This window comes from Neltuma alba, unplaced genomic scaffold (assembly GCF_004799145.2).
Source record: "Neltuma alba isolate B1F8T4 unplaced genomic scaffold, ASM479914v2 tig00012547_pilon, whole genome shotgun sequence".
Taxonomy (NCBI): Eukaryota; Viridiplantae; Streptophyta; class Magnoliopsida; order Fabales; family Fabaceae; genus Neltuma; species Neltuma alba.
Window position 1 is genome coordinate 337 of NW_021637008.1, and position 21953 is coordinate 22289.

At 34.3% G+C, this 21953-nt stretch overlaps 3 protein-coding genes across 3 annotated transcripts; 2 read left to right on the forward strand and 1 right to left on the reverse strand.

The window, feature by feature from the left end:
• Positions 1-454: 454 nt before the first annotated feature.
• LOC114728546 (uncharacterized) lies at positions 455-10931 on the forward strand. The gene is made up of 24 exons (XM_028915456.1): positions 455-658; positions 924-995; positions 2520-2563; positions 2672-2783; positions 2909-2980; positions 3419-3481; positions 3660-3737; positions 3833-3925; positions 4144-4263; positions 4432-4518; positions 4640-4849; positions 4953-5000; positions 5401-5655; positions 5965-6071; positions 6456-6700; positions 7131-7199; positions 7608-7672; positions 7777-7946; positions 8072-8150; positions 8387-8642; positions 9261-9306; positions 9794-9902; positions 10122-10184; positions 10654-10931. Exons 1-24 carry the CDS (start codon positions 485-487, stop codon positions 10735-10737), a joined length of 2721 nt encoding a protein of 906 aa, XP_028771289.1. The 5' UTR covers positions 455-484; the 3' UTR covers positions 10738-10931.
• A 3047-nt stretch (positions 10932-13978) lies between these two features.
• LOC114728543 (senescence associated gene 20-like) lies at positions 13979-14720 on the reverse strand. The gene has a single exon (XM_028915454.1). The coding sequence runs from the start codon at positions 14718-14720 to the stop codon at positions 14178-14180; it is 543 nt and encodes a 180-aa protein (XP_028771287.1). The 3' UTR covers positions 13979-14177.
• Positions 14721-20700: 5980 nt separating this feature from the next.
• On the forward strand, positions 20701-21741 carry LOC114728545 (uncharacterized). The gene has a single exon (XM_028915455.1). The coding sequence runs from the start codon at positions 20701-20703 to the stop codon at positions 21739-21741; it is 1041 nt and encodes a 346-aa protein (XP_028771288.1).
• The last annotated feature ends 212 nt before the right edge of the window (positions 21742-21953 follow it).

Consider the following 21953-nt stretch of genomic DNA (forward strand, 5'->3'; position numbering starts at 1 on the left):
TAAAGATCCAGTCAAGTGAACAAAACAAAATAGGAAGTCCGTTTAGAGTTTCGTCCATTCTATAATGAGTGGGAATCTCTGGTGAATATAAACTCCAGCATCATCAGCAACGTATTGAGACAAAAATCATGTTTTAAAAATGGTTCATGGGGCCTTTTTGCCGTCCGATACTATTTTCTACTTCATTTCTTCACAAAGCAACAAGCTTCTTCTTCTTCCACTCACACTTCGTCACTATAAGACTACTCAAGCTTGCTCACTTCCTCTGAAGTCTGAACCTACTCGTTTTCTTCTCTTCCCTGACATTGTTTTCCTCCTATATGGCGTCCGTTTCTAATTTCCAACCTTGCTTCGTTGTTTCGCAGCCGCTACACTAGGGGATGAGACTAGAACTGTATTTGATGCTAGGGTCTCCTTCGCACACCTCTTAAATTCTATAATTTGAACCAGAATCTAATTCGATGTTGCGGAAAAGCGATCATTTATGTCTGTACCTCCTCGTGCCTCTACAGAAGTAGTTGATGATCTAATTCTTGAGAAGCAGGAAGCAGGGGAGGAGAAAGACAGGATCTTGAGAGTTGGACTCATCTGCGGTGGTCCTTCTGCAGAGCGTGGGATTTCTCTCAATTCTGCTAGATCAGTTCTTGATCACATACAGGTGGTAGTTTGCTCCGTAGTTGCATACAAAATTCTGCAATCCTGAACTTACTAGATGAATGAAGATGAAAGGTCTCACAATTGTGGCTACTTGCTTTAAAGAAACAAAAATGCTAGTAGTTGTGCCTTTTTTTAGATTTAAAAAACAAGATGGAAAAGATATTAAAGCCGGTGGGAGTTCAGTAAGTAATGAGTTTTCGTATGCATGAACAAAAATTATGAACTTTTCCTAATCTTTTTTCCATATACTTTGTGTTATCTGACAGGGAGATGATTTGCACGTGAGTTGCTATTATATAGATTGCAATCTCAAGGCACATGCTATATCGTCTGCTCAGGTTCGTTCAGTGTATGCTTTTTGAAAATATTCTGCTTTTCTATCTTAATTCTGAACTACGGACCCAACTATGTTGTAGGGCATATCTAGCTTCTTTTCTTCCTTCTTTTTTGTGGCCAAACCTGAAATCAATGCAGTTCAATACTGAATATGATGATTGTGTCGAAGCCGTTAATCTGATTAATAGAGGATGTGACTTTAATTATTCTTTTAGGGACATAGTTGAGGAAGCTAGATTACTTTATCTTAGGATTTGGCAAATACTTTTGCAACATGCCTAACCATTTAACTAGATTTTCCCACAGCTTAGATGGGAACTTTTGCATCCTTCATCATCCTCCACCTTTTTGTCAAGAGGTGGAATTTGATCCATGAAGTTAGTTTAGAAGATTTATTCTGATGTAGCCTTTTGTGTCTACTAATGGATTTTCCAGTTTATATTAAAAGAATACTGAATATGACTAATTATTGAAACTGATGCTACAGTCAACGGAAAAATTGATCCAGAAAATGATGATTAAGTCACGCGGGGACTGGGGTTCATAATTACTTATAATGTCATAATTCTGTGTTAACATTAGCCTGAAGTAACATGCATTTCAATCGGAGTAGGCTTTTCATTGGAATTTCTCTCTAGAGTTCAGACAATTTACTTTTCTAAGAATTTACTAAAAATGCTATTTTACGTTTTGAGGTAAAATTAGCAAAACTATATGGAAAGGTCTAGATGAAACAGTTTTTATTTATAAGTCACGAGTTGTTGGTCTTGGATGTTCACCTCTGTGTCCATTAATCTGGTTTCCTAGGGTCCACTGTTCTTTGATATAAATAGTTGAAGATGAAATCTGGGCTAGTGGATGGCTCTAAGAGTCTGAATCCATAGCATTGCTAGAGGAACAAGATGTTTAGAACATCTAGATGGTCTTAATTAGAGAAGATTAATTGAATCTTTGGTGGTGTAGCATTGTTATTATTAGCTATTGTTCAATTTGTGGTCTGGAATTGTTTACTAGCATTCTTAATCAGCATTTACTAGTCCCCCTTCCCCCCCCCCCCCAAAAAAAAAAAAAGGTTTCTGACAAAACTGAAAAACTTCTGGTTATTTCCAGCACATGAAACTAACTGAAAATGAATTTTGGTGGGGACATTTGGCTTGACGATATTTCAGCATCTTCCACTACGTTGTTTATGTCTGTTTCTCTTCTAAAAGTAGTAGCAGTAGGTTTGTCTTGTTTCTCTTCCAACAAGTTCTTTTCTTCTTTCAGTTGAAGAAGTTTTGGGCACATGAACTTTCTATCTTGTTTGTTGAAAGGTTCATGGTGTTTTTCCAAAAATTTCTACTGACTTCACTACATTCTAGATTAAACAGTGACCATAAGTGGCATCAGTTAAGCATATAACAACTTCAACTGGGGATGTGTGAAATGAAAAGGACAGAAATAGTGCAAGTTGTTTCATCCATTTAAGTTTGATAATTTTTCCTGTCTCTCAAAGGATGGCAATCGCTTACATATCTTTCTTGCAGGTATATTCGAACACCCCATCGGACTTTGATTTCAAACTTGAAAGGTTATTATGCCATGCCATTTTGAAATATTGAGTATCTATTCATACACAAAGCCAAGGAGTGAATTACACTCATTTTTTTTAATATGATCTGATTGTTAATTCATGCAGCCTTGCCCAAAGTTTCGAGAGTTTATCTGACTTTGCCAAGCATCTAGCGAAAGCTGTGGACATAGTTTTTCCAGTTATACACGGTCAATTTGGTGAGGATGGTGCCATTCAGGTGTAGCATACTAAAGCCTTTGATAACCAATGTTCTAACTGAAATATGCATTTTCATAGTTATTTCTCCTAGGCTGCTCAAACTTGTTGGAACATGAATTATTTTTCAATTTGATGAATTTATAGGAACTACTGGAACAGTATAATGTTCCGTTTGTTGGAACCGGATCAAATGAATGTCGTCAAGCATTTGACAAGGTAAAGAAATGCGTACTTTGTTGTATTTATCGTGAATTCTTTGTTGTGCAATGTTAGAGGATACCAAGAAAATATTTGAGTTTTAGAACTAGTAACATTTTTCCTGTTCGCATATTAGATTTTATGCATTCCATCACTGTTCACTAAAGTGAAAACACTTAATGTCTTAATTCAAGCAACTAATTATGCTTGCAAGCTTAATTTAGCGTTTAGATCGTGAATAAATATATACTCTGGAAAAATTTTCGTGCTTATTGTGGCATGTGAGCAAATCATCTGAAAATACATTCAGAGGAACTTCCATAGCTTAGAGACACATCAGAGAATTTTGTGTACATCTAGATGACTTTTATTTATTTAGTGTTTTCGTTGTAGTAGCTTTTATTAGTGTGGCTTTGCTTCTGACTCCAGTAATTTCCTTTTAAAAATTATTGGCAGTATGAAGCATCTTTACTGCTCCGCAAGCATGGATTTATAACAATACCCAGTTTCTTAGTTCAGGTATTGAAAGTTTTTGTCAATATTTTGCTCCCCCCCCCCCCCACCCCAATCCATATGTCCATGTCGTGTCGTATTATACTAGCATCCAATATCTCGTACGACGTTTTGTTTCTATGTCACGCTACCAATTTCCCCCTTGACATACTATTGAGTTTTCTGATGTTATTGTGGAAATCAGGGATTTGAAACAAACAAGCTGGAACTATATGATTGGTTTGAAAGAAACCAGTTGGACCCCAACCAAGGGAAAGTTGTGGTAAGGAACTTGATTTGATGGTCACTTGGGACTATTGTTAAGTCATTGTTAAGCAATTTATTATGCTTATAGACTCTCAAATCTCTTCTCCATAGGTAAAACCAACTATAGGAGGATCAAGCATTGGCGTTACAGTTGCTTATGGTGTGGCTGATTCTATTGTCAAAGCCAATGAAATCATGTCAGAGGTACTTTTAATCAATTTAACACCTGACTAGGAGCAGGTGTTTTATAATGTGATGTCTTGTTTTTAAATAAGAGGCAATTAATGTGGAAACAAATCAAAGAGAACGAATAGTGAAGAGAATTAGGTCCATATACACGTTGGCTACACTTATGGTGAGTGATAACTTGCAACACGCTTGTGTATTAACTAATATATTTCACTGGTTTTGAAATGTGATAGGGCATTGACGATAAAGTCCTCATTGAAACATTTCTTGAAGGGGGGAGTGAATTTACAGCCATTGTCCTTGATGTTGGATCTGGTTCAGATTGCCATCCTGTTGTACTACTTCCAACTGAGGTAAATGTGGTCCTTTTACCCATATAATGTCTATTCCTTCACTTCTTTCTTAAGTTATTATGAACCTAATTGAAATGACTTCTTAGATATTGGTCATCCCAGTTGCAATTATTTTATGCATGATGGATGTTTTTTATGTAACAATAACGATAAAGTTTAGATGAACAGATAGAACTTCAATTCCGTGGTGCGGCTGATATGAAAGAGAAGGATGCAATATTTAATTATCGAAGGAAGTATCTCCCAACCCAACAGGTCATTTTTAGTATTTATGCATATGAAGTGATTGATTATTGGATTTCCTGTTTAATATGTAATTCATTTCAACCTGTGCCTGTTTTTCTTTCTAATTGGATGAAGCAGTTATTACACACAGGTTGCTTATCACACTCCTCCTCGATTTTCTTTGGAAGTTATTGAAAATATTCGTAAAGGGGCATCTGCATTATTCCAAAAGCTTTGCCTTCAAGATTTCGCACGTATTGATGGATGGTTTTTGCCTAATTCATGTTGTGAATCATTGTCTTCAGAAAGTGGGTTTGGAAGGACCGAACCTGGTACCATAGTATTTACAGACATTAATCTGGTGAGATCTGTTTTTTTTTTTTTTTTCCTTTTTTTGATAGAGGGGGAAATGGATAAAACTTGTTTTCATCTTTGCTTGATAATAATATCATTGTATGTGCCAGATAAGCGGTATGGAACAAACCAGTTTTCTATTTCAGCAAGCTTCTAAGGTACTTTGTGGATGTGTTAACTTTATTCTTTTATTATTCTTAAATCCTCATATTTCTAAATACTCAGGGTTCCTCCCTGTCATGTCTGGGACTGTTTTTCACCTGTCAAATTATTTTTTCACATCTGTGTTTTTACATATATAGCAAGGCTATTATTTCCTTACATGGACATTATGTCAATGTTATCTCAAGTTAAATGCAGCGTCAACAGCCCTGTTTTGTCTGTGATCTATCATAATCTCTGGTTGACTGTATTTTATGCTTTAAGAATCAGGATTTTGGGAGAACCACCGGATGAAAGAGTTAAATTCCTTATAGATGACAAATTGACTTCATTTATTCTTTATTGTAATGTATGTATAATTCTTTTGCTTCCTCGAAATACTTTCTATGTTTACAGGTTGGTTTTTCTCATACAAATATCCTTAGGAGCATTATTCACCATGCTTGCTTGCGGTTTCCAAGTATTGCATCAGTCAGTAGCATAACAGGTCATGTGCCAAATGGGTCTGAATCCTCAAAACTTAATAAATCATTACTTCATCGTGAAGCTTCTCAGAAAGCTTTTGTTATTTTTGGAGGAGATACATCAGAACGGCAAGTATCTCTTATGAGCGGCACAAATGTATGGCTCAATTTGCAAGCTTTTAATGATGTAAGTATCCATGGTTAATAAGACTTCAATGTTACTCTTTAATTTACATAGTGACGTTTTACCGGTATACATGCTGAATCTTATTTGTGTACTCTGTTTTAATTTTCATTCTTCCTTGTAAATTTTTTTAAAAAAAATAAACTGTAGAATTTGAGATTATTAAGCACAAATTATGTTTTTATATAGATTCTAGCTGTCCTATCTATCCTCATTATAACATCTAGGTCTTTACCAATGACTAAAGTAAGAGCTGTTGTATTCTTTTAACTTCGATATTTATGTCTGAGATTGGAATAATTGTCCTTACAGCTTGAGGTAATTCCATGTCTACTTTCTCCGACAAGTGAATATGAATCAGGAGCAGATATCGGAAAGAAGGTCGATGATGTAAAGAACAGAACAGTTTGGTCTTTACCGTAAGTATTGATCCTGTCTTCCCTTTTAAATAATTAAACAGTTTGATCACAACAATTAAAGCCACATTTGCTACACGCACAACTACTGAGGCGCCTGCATCCAATTTTGTTGGAAAATAGGTTTAAGTAGAACAACTTGCACCCACAGGCACACGTGTAATTAAGAAGTTGAGGTGTCAACTACTTAAGCATTCTGGAAGTTGCATTACTCAAAGTATTTTGTACCTGAGCTAATCATTAATTTATTAAAATTAGCATACTGCAAATTTCTTCAACCATCCTAATGTTCAAGTTTACAAGAAAAGCATACATTTAATGTAGCACTTGGTCTTATCTTCCGAATATAGTAAGAATGATGCAATTCAAAATTAATTTTCTGTACAGTTATTCTCTTGTGCTTCGACATACTACTGAGGAGGTCCTAGCTGCATGCATAGAAGCTAATGAACCAGACAGAGTTGAACTTACATCTTACTTAAGGAAGACAGTAATAAATGATCTTATGGAAGGTTTGAAGGATCATAGTTGGTTTACAGGCTTTGATATTGATGACGAATTGCCCACTAAATTTTCACTGGGGCAGTGGATCAAGCAAGCGAAGGAAGTCCAAGCAACAGTTTTCATTGCAGGTGCTCATTGCAAGCATTTTTTCAACTTATATATGAGCAAAAGAGTTAGTAATCGCCATTTGTATGTTACTGGGGATGTGCATGCGTGATGTGAGTTGTTTATGTCAACATGGAACTTCTTCGTGCACCAGCAAGCTATATGAACCTTCTTGCTTAACCCTTTTCAGTTAACAAGATGCCTTCTTATTCTGCTACTGTTTGTTAAAAAGTTTAAAAAGAAAGAGCTTAGGTATTATTTAAAGATTCAACAGTGGTTCTGACGGGGTTGGAGAGTATACCACGTTATCTTGTAGTTTTCAAAGAATGCTATGTTAATAAGAACTGTTGTATTTGTTTTCTAGTGTAAAATGTGTGGCAAGGCAACTTTTCAGAATTGCAGGTTCTAGAAATTGAGTGTATATGTCTTTAAAAAGGTTTTTGTTACATGTAGTGCATGGAGGCATTGGTGAAGATGGTACACTTCAATCTTTGTTGGATGCCGAAGGTGTTCCTTATACAGGTTTGTTTATTGTTCAGTTTTCCACAGCTGGTGTGCTGGGCTATTAGATCCACCCTCCAGTTCTAAACGTACGAGTTAAATTACTAATTCACATAAATTAAAAAAAATGGTTAAGTGAGTTTTAAAAGAGGAATGTGCATTAGTCTCCCTAGAATAGCCTTTTTTTAATCATTTACATTGAAAACTAACCTTGTTGATTAGACAATTTGATGCATGCAACCAATAGAGGCTGTTTGGGGAAAAATAATAAATGAGAAATAAAATAAATTGAGGTCTTGCATTTAGAACCAAAACAAATCCTCCAACTAGCTCTTACACTTAGAACTGGAGGGAGCAAAAGTTTAAGTACTAATTAGTTTCCCTATTTCCAAAATCTTTCTAATTTTCCTCCTTTTTCTTCTAATGAAGGCCCTGGTGCAATGGCCTCGAAGATTTGCATGGACAAAGTTGCAACTTCTCTTGCTTTAAAACATGTATGTTTTTCTATCATATTTACTTTTCCTTACAGAAGGTGACTTTTCTTACATTACTTCTCTCAATTGCACATGTTTTTGACTGTAATGCCCTGTTATAAAAGCTTGGAAATTTAGGAGTTCTTACCATAAATAAGGAAGTGCGGGGAACATCTGAACTTCTTAATAAGCCTAAAGATGATATATGGTGTGAGCTGACCTCAAAGCTGCAGTGTGAAACTCTGTGTGTCAAGCCAGCAAAAGATGGTTGCTCAACTGGGGTTGCCAGATTATGGTAGATTGCATGTCTTGTTAGTGGCTCGTTTTCATATTATTCAGTGATTTATACGTTTCCAGTACATCCTCTGATTCCTTGCTTAAAAAGCAATTATTGTTCTTCACATTCTTTTGTTCATACAGTTGTTCCAAGGATCTTTCGATATATCTAAAAGCAGTAGAGGACTGTCTTCTAAGGATTCCTGCTAATAGCTTATCAAAGGTATGGCACTAGGAATAATGAAATCCAGTTATATAGGTTCTCACTTTATAAGGCATCTGAGGAGAAAAGGGATAGTAAAATAACGAATTAATGATGCACACGTGCTATGAGATCATTTTTCTTCCTTCCTATTCTCAAAGCTCACCTGAAAGTTTATTTATACGAATGAGAACTCTTCATTTTTATTTTTTTTTATTACATGACATCTTATCTCTCGTTTTTTTCTCGGTGCTCAGGCACATGGCATGATTGAGATGCCAAATCCTCCTCCAGAGGTTTTGATCTTTGAACCTTTCATAGAGACTGATGAAATAGTTGTCACATCCAAAGATAAGAATGGGACTGGGCGCAACCTCATGTGGAAAGGGGACAGTAGATGGGTGGAAGTAACTGTTGGTGTTATAGGCAAACGTGGCTCTATGCACTCTCTTAGTCCTAGTGTCACTGTTAAGGAAACTGGTGACATTTTGTCACTAGAGGAAAAATTCCAAGGTTGGTCCCCCCCCAAAAAAAAAAGAAAAAGGGGAAAAGATTCTAATGCTTGCACATCAGAAACTATAGCATAATGATAAACATTACCCCTCATGCTCTGATGTAATATTGGAGCTGAGAAATATTACCTTCGGTCCTAATTATAAGAGCTAGTTGACTAATTTGAAGAAATTAAGGAAAGAAGTTAAATCAGTTATTTATAATAAATATGTATTGTCTTTCTTAAAATATCCTTGCTAATCAAATATATTGGATAGAAATATCATTGTTAGAAGGATTACTTTGAACAAAAATGCATAAACATGAGAGACAAAGTGGATTGGGGTCTTATATTTAGGACCAAAATAAAAGTCAAACAAGGTCTTATATTAAGGACCGGAGATAGTATATAAAAAGTAAACATCAAATCACTTTAAATGACCTAAATATCACTTTGTCCTTTACCTGCTCGTTTTTTCCCTACTCTTTCTCTTATGTTGGGAATCTATTTGGTTTTTGGGGTATTACGGTTGGGATTCCACTTATCTGTCTTTATTTCTTATTTTGTTTTCCTTTATTTTGACTGCTACTCTTCACAATGGCTTATCTGTAATCGTCACTTGGAATATTGTCTGTCAGGTGGGACAGGCATCAATCTGACTCCACCTCCCTTGTCAATCATGAGGTACTTGTTACTTTGTTTACGTGATCATTTTCATGACTACATCTCTTAATGTCTTGGAATCTCTTGTTTACCTTAGTCTTTGAAGACCATCACTAATTTTTTTTATTGGCATTCGATTGCCATACTTAACAGAGTAAAGCCTTTTCCTGGTTACAAGTAGGTATAAACTTGGAATCATTATGCTCCTGAATAATTCCTTAAATCTGCAATCAGGGTTGATATCTTAAACCTAAGAACTATTTATAATTCCTTAAAATTGGCCCAAAAAAATTTATAATTCCATAAAATGTCTGTGGCAGGTATATTGATATTTGGAAACATAGTTTCAATTCCAAATCTAATAAATACTGATATCTAATATTCTATAAGCTGGTTTAACATCTCCCTTGCATATCACACATTGATGAACTGAAAATTCTAGTTTTACCTGGATAATTGAATTTATCAATGGTTTCTTGAATAATATCTTCTTTCTTCTCTGTAATAGTGAAGCGGCTTTGAGAACCTGCAAGCAGAATATTGAACTCATTGCAAACACCCTACAATTAGAAGGATTTTCGCGCATTGATGCATTTGTCAATGTTGACAGTGGAGAGGTTTGTTGATCTCCTCCTTGGGGCATATTTTCTCATTTCCCTCATTTCCATTGATATATCATTGATTCCTCCTCAAGCTTAGATCAGATATGCCCCTTGATATGTAATGAAGGAGCTATTAATGTTTATGCTGAACTCACAGATTTCTGTTGACATCAAGGAGTCATTTTTGTCTTGCAACTTATTTTTCTTACTCCTCCATCATTTCATGACTTGTAGGTTTTAATCATAGAGGTGAATACTGTGCCTGGAATGACACCTTCCACTGTTCTGATTCATCAGGTCAGTTCCTGCACTTATAAAATTCTTTTGCTTTCTTAATCTTTCAAGCAATATTTCAATTTTCAAGGATCAGGCATTCGCCAGTTACGTACTTTGGTGCATCTGAAAGTTGAATGGGGCCATCATTCCACACTGCATTTAAAATCAGTCGGTAAATCGTAAAGGCCATTGACATAAATTTGAGCGATTTTCTTCTGGTTTTGGGTAGATTTTTATGTCTTGCCCCACCTAATGGCTTGAGGGAGATGAAGTGTGAAACCACAGTTTTGATATCTGAAAGACTTGAAATTTCTGTGTGTGGAGGAAGAAACCTTGTGTCAAACGGAAGGAAATAAATGAAATCCAACAAAAGGGATCTATATGTAAACACACAGACATTTTAAATCAAGAACTGGAACATAACTAATAACCAATTAGTCCAATTCGTCTGATGATTCTAGCTGACTTTGTCTTTCAATGCTTATCTCAGGCTCTAGCAGAGAACCCACCTATGTATCCTCACCAGTTCTTCCGCAAGCTACTTGATTTGGCATCTGAAAGGTCCTCCACATGAGAATTTCTGCACAGTTCTTGTCAAAATGCTTGGTAACTGTTACTGTGTGTATTGTGTGGTACAGATAATTATTCTAGCCTTCAACAATGGTGGTTTAGTGAATGTTGATGTTATTTTGTAAAAATTATAAAATCCATGACGGTGGTTTGATTCATGGGCTATAACTGCCTAACTGGCGCCGTCTTGAACTGGAATGTTGGCGGTTTTTCTATATAATTATATTATGAAGTCAATAATACAGCATTAAGGGTTGTGAAAAATTGTACAAGGTCCTTAACATAAAACCTGTTTAAGTAATTTAATTAGATTAAAAAAGTTAGGTAGGTTAGTTAATCGAAATTTTTTTTCAAAAATATTATAATCATCTTTCTTAATATCCTCTTTCTCTCTTCTATTTAATTATAGTTAAAAGAGTATTAATAAAGGTAGTTTAAAAAAATTGATAAATATGAAAAATAAATCTTACATTTAGAACTAAAATCAACTGAATAATCAGATCGTACATTAAGGACTAGAATTAAGAATCAGAAGAATATTTTATTAAGAGGACACTAAACAAATACCTAAAAGCTTCAAGGTATGCTCGTGATGTTACCAGGGGAGGGAAGATTTGGTCGTGGTTTTTTTTCCCTTTATTTGGAAGTCGACAAATAAGAAGGGATAATGAAGGCGATTTTTCACTTAGCCTTTAAAATTCTTCCTTTATATGTCTCTTTCATCCTAAATTTCAAGCATGTCCTAAATCTAGTCCTTCGCGGACACCTGTAAGAACGTTAATGAACCAAAACTTGCATGGCTTGTTTAAGAAATTAGTTGTTCATCCTCCACTTGCGATGTTAGTTAAATAATTTTATGGATGCTTTTAAGCTATTGTAGAATTCAAATGGTTAACCGCATTTTTTTTTTATTTTATTTCAGGCAAAAAAAACTGCATTTTTTTATGTGTAATATTAAATCTAAAAGAACAAGTAGCTTAAGGTTCATGGTTTATTTAACATTTAATATATTAATATTAATATTGATAAATTGTCAATTTATGGTCAACGACAACAACCTTGAAGCTTACGGAACCAAGATTCGAGTTTAAGATATATCATCAGTTCATCACATACGCCAATTATAACATTGCGTGTGTTGAAAACAAACAGAGAATAGGAATAGGATATGCTTAGCCTCTTGTTAATTGGGAGGGTTGTTCTTGTGGCCGTCTTAAGAAATATACCTTTTTTATTAGAATCTCTTTTTTTTTAGCAAAATGTTAAAATCCCTAGCTCGCTACTTGCTTGATTAATTGTTTTGTTTTATTTATGCTTACTTGGCAGTTAAATTAAGGGCCGAGCACACATCTAACACCATAATATTCATTTAGGTGCAAAAATACTCTAAGATTCTAAAATGACGCAAAAATGCTACGAAGGTTAATTTAAGCAAACACCCGTTAATTTATAAAATATAAATGAACGTGAGGCTCACCATTAAAAAGTAACGAACATTAGCTTAAATAAACAGCCGTGGCATTGTAATATTATTATAGCGGCAGTATGAACAGACAGATTTATGCCTTAATTCTTGATTAAATACTATCTCCAGTCTCTCTTTTTTTGAGTGATCTCAACCGGTATCCTAGGCAGACCATCTTTCAGGTACATCAACGGCCCAGACTGATCTAGATTCACTAATTTGTAGGTACTTCGAAGGGTGGAATAGCTGGTCAGGAGATTTAACGTTTTCCATGCCCAAGCAAGAATCGAACCCCTGACCTTGGTTAATGGGAGTATCTCTGGTCCTTAATATAAGAGCTAGTTTAACTCTCAATTTGATCTTAAATATAAGATCCTGATCTATTTTGTCTCTCATATTTATTTATTTTTTTAAGATAATCCTTATAGTAATTGCATATGTTAAATGTTTTACCAAATGACGTATGATTAGCAAGGGTATTTTAGAAAAAAAAAAAATAATAATACTACCTCTGGTCCTAATTATAAGAGCTAGTTGACTAGTTTGAGGAGATTAAGGAAAGAAGTTAAATTAGTTATTTGTAATAAATATATGTTGTCTTTCCTAAAATATTCTTGCTAATTAAGTGTATTGGTTATAACTACTATTGTTAGGAGGACTATCTTGAAAAAAAAAAAGCATAAATATGAGAAACAAAGTTGATTGGGGTCTTATATTTAAAACTAAAATAAAAGTCAAACAAGATCTCATATTAAGAACCGGAGGTAGTACTTATTTATTACAAATAAATAACTTAACTAATTTTCTTAATCTACTCAAATTAGTCAACTAACTTTTATACTCCTCCGGTCCTAATTATAAGACCCAATTGACTTATTTGAGGAGATTAAGGAAGTAAGTTAAGTTGGTTATTTATAATAAATAAGTGTTGTCATTCCTAAAATATCCTTGATAATTAAGTATATTGGCTAAAACTATCATTATTAGAAGGATTATCTTGGAAAAAAATGCATAAATATAAGAGACAAAATGGATTGGGTCTTATAATTAGGACCAAATAGAAAGTCAAATTGGGTCTTATAATAAGGACCGGAGGAGTATTAAGAATAGGAGTAGTACAAGTATAAATGATTTATTCCATATGTGTGTGTCTGTAGACGCTGACATACTATTTATTTAATTATTCATTATAGAGTCATATGGCCAAGCTTCTCACTATATTACACGCTGCGAACATCCTCAACCCACCCAAAAGTTTTATTGATTTTTTTAATAAAGTTCTTTATTATTATCATTAGCATAAAAAGCAAGCTAAACAGTTGCAAGTGAGATCAAATCTATAATATTTAACCAACAAAACCGAGCTTCTTACCACTAAGTCATGAATGCTTGGGTGTTATGTTTTTTTTTTTTTTTCCTTTTTCAATATACACATATACTTTTAAGTCAAACTCTATGAAACCTCTACATTTTACTTTTAACATGTTTCAAATATGAATTTATAAGAATCTATTTCCTCTTTTGGGGTCAATCCCCTTGTAACAGAGAGGGTGAATCAAGTGGGATGATGGATCTTCTAAACTAAGAAAGTTAATTCGCGATAAATGACTTCACTTTTTCCACAATAATACAAGAAAGGCCCTTCCAAAAAAGAAGCAAGACACAAAGAAAAGGAAGGCAAATTAAATATTAAAAAACACAAGAATATATATTCCATGTATATACTACGGCATATGCTTCTTCAAGCTTCTTTATTCTTCATAGTTTTTCTCTCTCTTTTTCTGACACAGTCATTATTATTGTTTTCTCTCAAATTTATTTTTCGGAGCACTTGACGATTTGACCCACACATTCCAAATACAGTACCGAACTCACAATGCTTGACGCTATTTGTTGAGTTTTTGAAAATGAACGTGTTATTAAATGCTAAGTACACTTTTTTGGTTTATAAAAAGATCAAAATGATGATATTATTGTGGCTAAATGGCCAAGAGTAATCCCGGAAGTGATCGGCGGTAGAGATCACGAGGCTGACTCTGCCACAACGTTATCTTCTCCACCTGCTTTTGATCTTCTTCCACCCACGCCACCGGTGCCGCCGGAGTTTCCCTCAGGTCCCTCACGACCAGCCAAGTGTTGAAGTACTCTCTGAACTTTGTGATCAACCCATTCTTCAACGTCCAAACGTGCACCCAATACGCCTGTCCCTCCCAGCCCTCCGTGATAACGCAGTCGCCGATGGCCGTCACGCTCCTCGGCTCGAACTGGAAGCCGGCTTTGTTCGGTGCCGTCTCACCGGTCAGAATCCTCATCATGTGCTGTCTCCCCGGTGGACCATGGAACCAATACTCCAGGTCATTTGCTATCAACTTGGCCACTTTGTCCATGTGCCCCTGTCCCAACAACGCCTTGTACAGTGCCTCCACCGTTGCCCTGTTCTGCACCGCCACGTCTAACCTCTGGTTCATCTCCGGGGCTGCCTTCACCGGAGTGGTCAGCTCCACATCGCCGTCGGCTGGCATTTCTTGGGCTGTGATTATTGGGAAGTCGCTTACTCTTTCTTAGTGCATGGGCATGCTGGTCAAGTGCTTAATTGGATGTATTTATAGGACTATAAGAGGGAGGGACAGGTCAAAGAATGCATAGACGGTGGAGATTGGTTCGACCATGAGATTGGAGATCGGACTGTGTGGATTTTCTTCCAGATGACAAATTAAGTTAAACATCCAAATTAAAGGATAATAAAGTATTGATCATTGTTATTAAGCCTCTCGGCCGAATTTATGTGCAAACCAAACATGGGAATACCCAGTACGTAGATACCCCCAAAATTTTGTCACAGTATTATTTTGAAAGCAACAAAACAAAATGGAACCCTCAAATATTTATCATCACATTGTTAATTAAATTATTATTTAAATTAAAATATTCTTTAATTGGATGGGATGTTTTAGGTATGTATAATCTAAAAGGTTTAACTAGGACTTCAGTTTTGGAATATGAAGGATCGATGTTCTCATTGTTTTGTCCAGTACGTGTTGCCTCTTTGATGCCAACGGTAGTCTGGAAATGAGTGAAAGAGATAAATCCGTTGCTTTCAATATTCTTTTTTCATTAAGAATGAATTCTTAGGTTGGGTCCTAAAAATAATATTAGGACTCTTGTCCATCATAATCATGAACGAACGACGTACAGTTTCCCAATGTGATATGGGTTAGTTTATTAGTTTTTTGTTGATATCACACTCTTGTACATCATATTACTAAATAAGATATTTTAAAGAAACTAATACATATATATTGCAAATAATTAATTTAACTAATTTTCTTAATATCTATAAAATCAAAAGTAGTAATATCTAGTAGGGGAGTTTGGGAATTGAACCTTTAAAAACTCTTAAAAAATTACTTTTACGCAAATCAAAATTAAATTTCTCTCACATATTTATTTCAAACACGGCAAAATCATTTGAAAAAATAGTTAATTCAAATACAAAATCAACTGTGTGCATTTCCTCGGTCAGGAATATAGAGGAAGCACAAAGAGAGAGTGGAAAATATTTTGCAGCCAATGATTTGGTCTGGTACGTGTATGAATTAAATAATGAAGGGGCCACATAGAGATATATGTGGAAGAAATTCAAGACTCGTACAATTGAATCATTCACATCGAAATCAACATGATTGTAGTGGAGCCCTTGCAAATGTTTCTCCTTACACCAAATTAAACAATAACTTTAATGTTATTCAGTGCATTTCACTTTAGAATAGAAGCCCCATGCACATCCCCCAGATTTAGCGCCCATATGGATTTGCTTATATAACTATTTTTAAATATGTTTCATGTAAGCTGAGATAAAATTTTTCTCACATACTTATCTCGTATTTCGTAAATTACGATAAAAAAAACTGCCTATAAAACATTCTAAACAGATTAGACAAGTTTACGCTAGGTGATGTGTGCATGTAAAAAGAAAAAAAAACTCAAATGCTTAACATAAGGCAAGATGCTATATGCTACCTTTCGTCTTTAATATAAAAACTAGTTAAAGATTAAATTTAGTCATAAATATAAGACATCAATCTATGTTATTTCTCAAATGTGTAGTTCATTCTTTAAAGTATCCAAATTGGTAACATATATTAAGGGGCTGGGTTTCTATATAAGAGTAGTCATGATTAAAAATGATAGTTTAAGAAAATTAAGTCATATTTATTATAAATAATAAACTTAATTTTCTTAATCTATTCGGATCAATTAAGTATTCCTTTAGTCCTGTTTAGAAGGTAGAGAGCGGAAGTTTTTCTTGGTCCTATTTATAAATCACTTCATTAAAGTTTTAGCATGAATATATTATTTTATCCTTCATTTATTATAGTATAGATAGTTCTTTTTAAAAAAATAAATGTATATATTAAATAAGGGTAAAGTTGGAAAGTTATTATATTTTAATGAAGAGTTAATACAGTTAAAGATTTTTCTTGGTCTGTATAAAATATGTTAAAAGTACTTTATAAATAAGATAAAAAAATAGCTCTTATATTAAATATCGGATACAGTCTAATAATTGACAGACAAGGCAATTAAGAGAAACAGTTGGATCCAACTGTTGAGGCATTAAAAAGCCCCTCGTGTACATGTAGTTTCAACATTCCTGTTCCTATCAATCACATTCACAGCAAAATAAACCCCACACAACCACCGTCAAACCTCATCAATATATAACACCCATACACGCCTCACATACTTGTTCGTTATTCTTCATTATCTTTCTAAAAATTCCTAAATATTAGACAGGCAATTTAGTCGAAGTTGATGTTAAGTGTGCATGTTTTCTATATTTAAAAATGCAGGCACTAATGGTAATGCAAGACGGGGAAGGGGAGAAAGAGAAAGGAGAGAGAGAGAGATTAAAGGCGGGAGGACAACAAGAGAGGAGGGATACCACACAAATAAAAGGGGAAAAGAATTCAGAAAAGAGAGAGAGATTTAATAATCTGTTTATTCAAATCATAAAACGTGCAAAATGAAATGTATTCAAGGCTATTTATAGCCTCAACTCTAACCCTCGGAATTAAACATAAAACATTCTAGAATGTAATTATCATAAATAATAAAGATTGCAGGCGGAATCAAACCCATAACTTTTCTATGTTATTATACTCCTCTGGTCCTTAATATAGGACCCAATTGTTGAGTTAGTTTTGGTCCTAAATATAAGACCCATTTCTTATATTTATCAATTTTCTCTAAATTACCCCTATAGATACTCCCTCAACCATAATCAAATAAAAGAAGGAGAGATGGTATTAAGAAAGATGATTATGGTATTTTAGGAAAAATGTGTCACTTTTCTTATAATTAACTAACTTACCTAACTTCCTTAATCTAATCAAATTAGCTAAATGGGTTTTATATTAATGACCGGAGGAGTATTATGAGTTCATTACCGATGTATGTTCACTTTTTAGTTGGTTTGATGAATGTCTTTCAAGAAAGTGTGTGTGTGTGTGTGTGTGTGTGTGTGTAATAATGTTTTGAAAAGGATAGATTTGAAAGGGAAGGAAGATGGCTAGATGCATGGAGGTGAGAGTTGAAGGGACCCGACCGAAACAGACAAATGATGGAAGCTGCATGCATCCACCACTATCTAAGGTTTTACTCTTATTAGTTCGGTGGCTTCCATGTATCTATCTAAGGTTTCACTCTTATTTGTTCTTCTTGTCTGTTAAAAATTTATCAGTAAAGAGAAGTTGAATCCCATATATCTCTAATAACTTCCTGCCAGATACCATGTGGCTATAGGCCTCATTCTCTGGGTTTGAAATTATTGATAAGGGATAGATATTGAAAATAAACAAGATCATTTTTCATTCAGTATATGGGTTACGTTAAATGGATTAATGAAGCTTATCTAAATTAAAATATGGAGAAGCCTGTGGACTTATGATAATTACAAAGTTGGTTTTTTCATCCTACACATAAAACATTAATTCATTTTATCTCTTATATTTATTGTTTTTTCATAAACTAATTTATCTGATTTATAAACCGATATATAATGTAATACTGTATTACCTAAAGATAGTTTAGAAAGATCATGTTACATTTGTTTAAATTAAGTAATTTATTTAGTTTTTTTATCTACTTAAATTAATTAAATAGCTGCTGAAATAAAATGTGGACAGAGACTAAAAAGGGGTGATGATATATAAAGATAGGTAGGTTTGGTGATTTAAAGAAGTTTGGTGTGTGAGTTGCAAATTCAGAAATACCAACTGGCATGGGTCCACTGCTTCTTTCTCCCCTCTCTTTACCCATATTCATCCATATATATACAGTAAGCTCAACATCACTATCAGGGCATATGCAAATGCTCCCACCCTTCTCTCTTAACTTCATTTATCATTAAAACCCACCCGTTTGTGTGTGTTTGTGTGAGCTTGTTCTGGGCCTTGAGCCCAATTAAATGGGCTTTGATCTGCCCTGAGTTTCATGGGCTCTCATTTCACCCCACTACTCATATCCCCGTTTCTTCATGGACTTTGTTTATTATTACCAAGGCCTTCCTATTTTTATAAGATATTTTCAGTACATTTCATCATAATCAAAAACACACAAATTAAACTTTACTATTTGTATCTTATAATTTAATAACTCTCTCACTTCGCCCCAATTTAAATATGTATACTCCTTTTTAAGAAAATAAAAGTATATAGAACAATAAATAAAAGGTAAAATTACACATTCATATAATAAATTTAATGAGGCAACTTATATTAAGATTTAAGAATATAAAAAAACTCTTTGCTCTCTACCCTATAAATAAGTAATTATTAATTAATAAATATATACTCTCTGCTCTCTCTTTGTTCCGGACCAAATGAGTATTAATTAATAATTAATAGGATAATAGGGATTACACCAAATGAACAGTCTGGCAAAACTCAAGTTGAGGGATAGTCTTGATGATTATTCCAATCAAATATGATCTTGTTCCAAGATGTTGGTTGGGCATATATAAATTAATTAACATTCCAGGTGGTGAATAAAATAATATGATGTTCCAGATGAACATGGACTTAAATTAAAATACATATTAATTTTGAGAATCCTAGTTTCTTTGTAGTTGCTGTCATCACATGATTAGGACCCTTCTAACGATCCGACTCGTCTGTCTCATCCGATCCACTGCTCCAACATGCCCTCAACAATTTTTCCATAAAAATCCAACCTTAACTAATTTGCTCCTACTATTATACTACCTCCGGTCCTAATTATAAGAGCCAGTTGACTAATTTAAGGAGATTAAGGAAGTAAGTTGAGTTAGTTATTTGTCCTAAATAGGTGTTGTCTTTTCTAAAATATCCTTGCTAATCAAGTATATTAACTAGAACTATAATTATTAAAAGGATTATCTTGGAAAAAATTGAGTAAATATGAGAGACAAAATGGATTGGAGTCTTATATTTAAGACCAAAATAAAAGTCAAATAGGGTCTTATATTAAGGACCTGAGGTAGTATATTATATCCCAATTAATACACATACTTTCTAAGAGGGGTCTTATGATAATAACAGGATAATGTAAAATAATCACTCACATTTGATTTTATAACATGACAAATGGTGGCTTCTGCAGTACTATCTAATGTTGGAAAAATCTGCAAACATAAGAATAATATACCGTTCGAGTTGTGTCCCAAAACAATGTCCTTAAGAGATACATTTTACAACCTCTCAATAATTCAGAAAATAGCACTCTCGAAGATTAAATGAACTTTTCCTGTATGATTATGAGGTGACGGAACAACGAATAATAGAAGAACTCAACAAGAGACAAAAGATTTCTTCTTGAAGAAAATAGTGCTTAATGTTATGAATATTGTGTGGATGTCCATTTACCCCTTCCTCTTCATCTTCTCCAAGTAACTTCCATTACCTCCACCATCCATTACTCCTCCACTACCCATTACTCCTCCACTACTCATTCACTCTTGTAACTCACCTCCATTCACATTCATGGGATTGATTATCCACTATTTGTCATTTAAGAACAATTGTAACCTATTTGTAAGACTATGCCTATAAATAGGGCATGTCATTTGTGTTGTAATGCAAGTGAAGAAATACAAAAGCAATCTCATTCTCTTGTCTTCATCTTTCTACTTTTGTGGTTTCATTTTGGTTCTATTTTGGTTCTATTTTATTATAGAAGGAGATTCATATCCAACATATATTCCCATCCTTCTTTGGGGACCCATCTTTCTACTTTTGTGGTTTCATTTTGATTCTATTTTATAAGACGTTATCAGCACGAAGCGCTCTTGTAATCGAAAGGTGTTGTAGTAAGGCTAATCAACTAGAAGGTAAATTTCTATATCATTTCTATAATGGTTTGTTTTATAATTATTCCATTTTCTTATTCACATTGATTTGTCTCATAACTATTCTATTCTCTTAATATTAATTTTCATTTAACTTTTTATATGATAGTATCATCATGTCAAATCTCACGAAACTTGAGTTTGTGGCTCTTGACATTACTGGAAAGAATTATTTATCATGGATATTAGATGCGGAAATCCATCTAAATGCCAATGGTCTAGGAGACACAATCAAGGAAGGCAACCAAGCATCCAACCAAGATAAAGCCAAAGCCATGATCTTTTTACGTCACCATTTGCATGAGGGGCTCAAGATTGAATATTTGACCGTAAAAGATCCACTTGTTCTTTGGAACAATTTAAAGGAAAGGTATGACCATCAGAAAACTGTAATCCTTCCTAAAGCTCGTTATGACTGGATGCATTTACGTTTACAAGACTTTAAATCTGTGATCGAATATAATTCTGCAATGTTTAGAATTAGTTCTCAACTGAAATTATGTGGAGAAAAGATTACTGATGAAGATATGTTAGAAAAAACATTTTCCACATTTCATGCATCCAATGTGCTCCTGCAGCAGCAATACCGTGAGAAAGGTTTCAAAAAATATTCTGAATTAATTTCTTGCTTGCTTGTGGCTGAGCAAAATAATGAGCTTTTAATGAGGAATCATGAATCCCGTCCTACTGGCTCCACTCCATTCCCAGAAGTGAATGTAGTGGCAACTGAATCAACCCGTGGCCATGGTCGTGGACGTGGACGGGGTCGTGGTCGTGGCCGTGGACGTGGCTGTGGTCGTGGAGGCGGTCGTTCCCACCAGAAGTGGGCAAATAATGATGAGCATCACCAAAAAGAATCTAGTGGAAATAATAATCATGTTGAAAATCTTTGTTATCGTTGTGGTGGCAAGGGTCATTGGTCTCGTACCTGTCGTACGCCAAAGCATTTGGTTGACCTCTACCAAGAATCGCTGAAAAATAAGAATAAGAATAAAAATAAAGGCAAAGAGCCAAAGGTGGAAACAAATTTTGTAGGAGAAGAAGGCGATTCTGATTATGGCAACATGGATGTTACTCACTTGGATGTTGCTGATTTCTTTGCCGATCCTGATGGAAGAATTGATCACTTAATTGGTGATGGAAGTGTTAAAAAATGAGTCATCTTGATGTAATTGAGTTTCTATAATTAAGCATATTTTCATGTTTTGCTTATAAGTGTGCTCTTTCACCTACCACAATAAATTCTGTACTTGTAAGGTTATTACCCCCAAAATAAATATAATTATGAGTTTTTATTCATGATAAAATTATATTTTCTTTTATTAATAATGTTTTCTTTTTAATCTTTTCCTATGTTTTTTTTCATGAA

Excerpts from the sequence above, each read along its gene's own strand:
- LOC114728546 (XM_028915456.1), top strand. The coding sequence starts at position 485 with ATGTCTGTACCTCCTCGTGCCTCTACAGAAGTAGTTGATGATCTAATT. Across the intron at positions 6,072-6,455 it reads AGAACAGTTTGGTCTTTACC|TTATTCTCTTGTGCTTCGAC; the intron begins GTAAGTATTGAT and ends TTTTCTGTACAG. Across the intron at positions 8,643-9,260 it reads ACTAGAGGAAAAATTCCAAG|GTGGGACAGGCATCAATCTG; the intron begins GTTGGTCCCCCC and ends ATTGTCTGTCAG.
- LOC114728543 (XM_028915454.1), bottom strand. The coding sequence starts at position 14,720 with ATGCCAGCCGACGGCGATGTGGAGCTGACCACTCCGGTGAAGGCAGCC.
- LOC114728545 (XM_028915455.1), top strand. The coding sequence starts at position 20,701 with ATGTCAAATCTCACGAAACTTGAGTTTGTGGCTCTTGACATTACTGGA.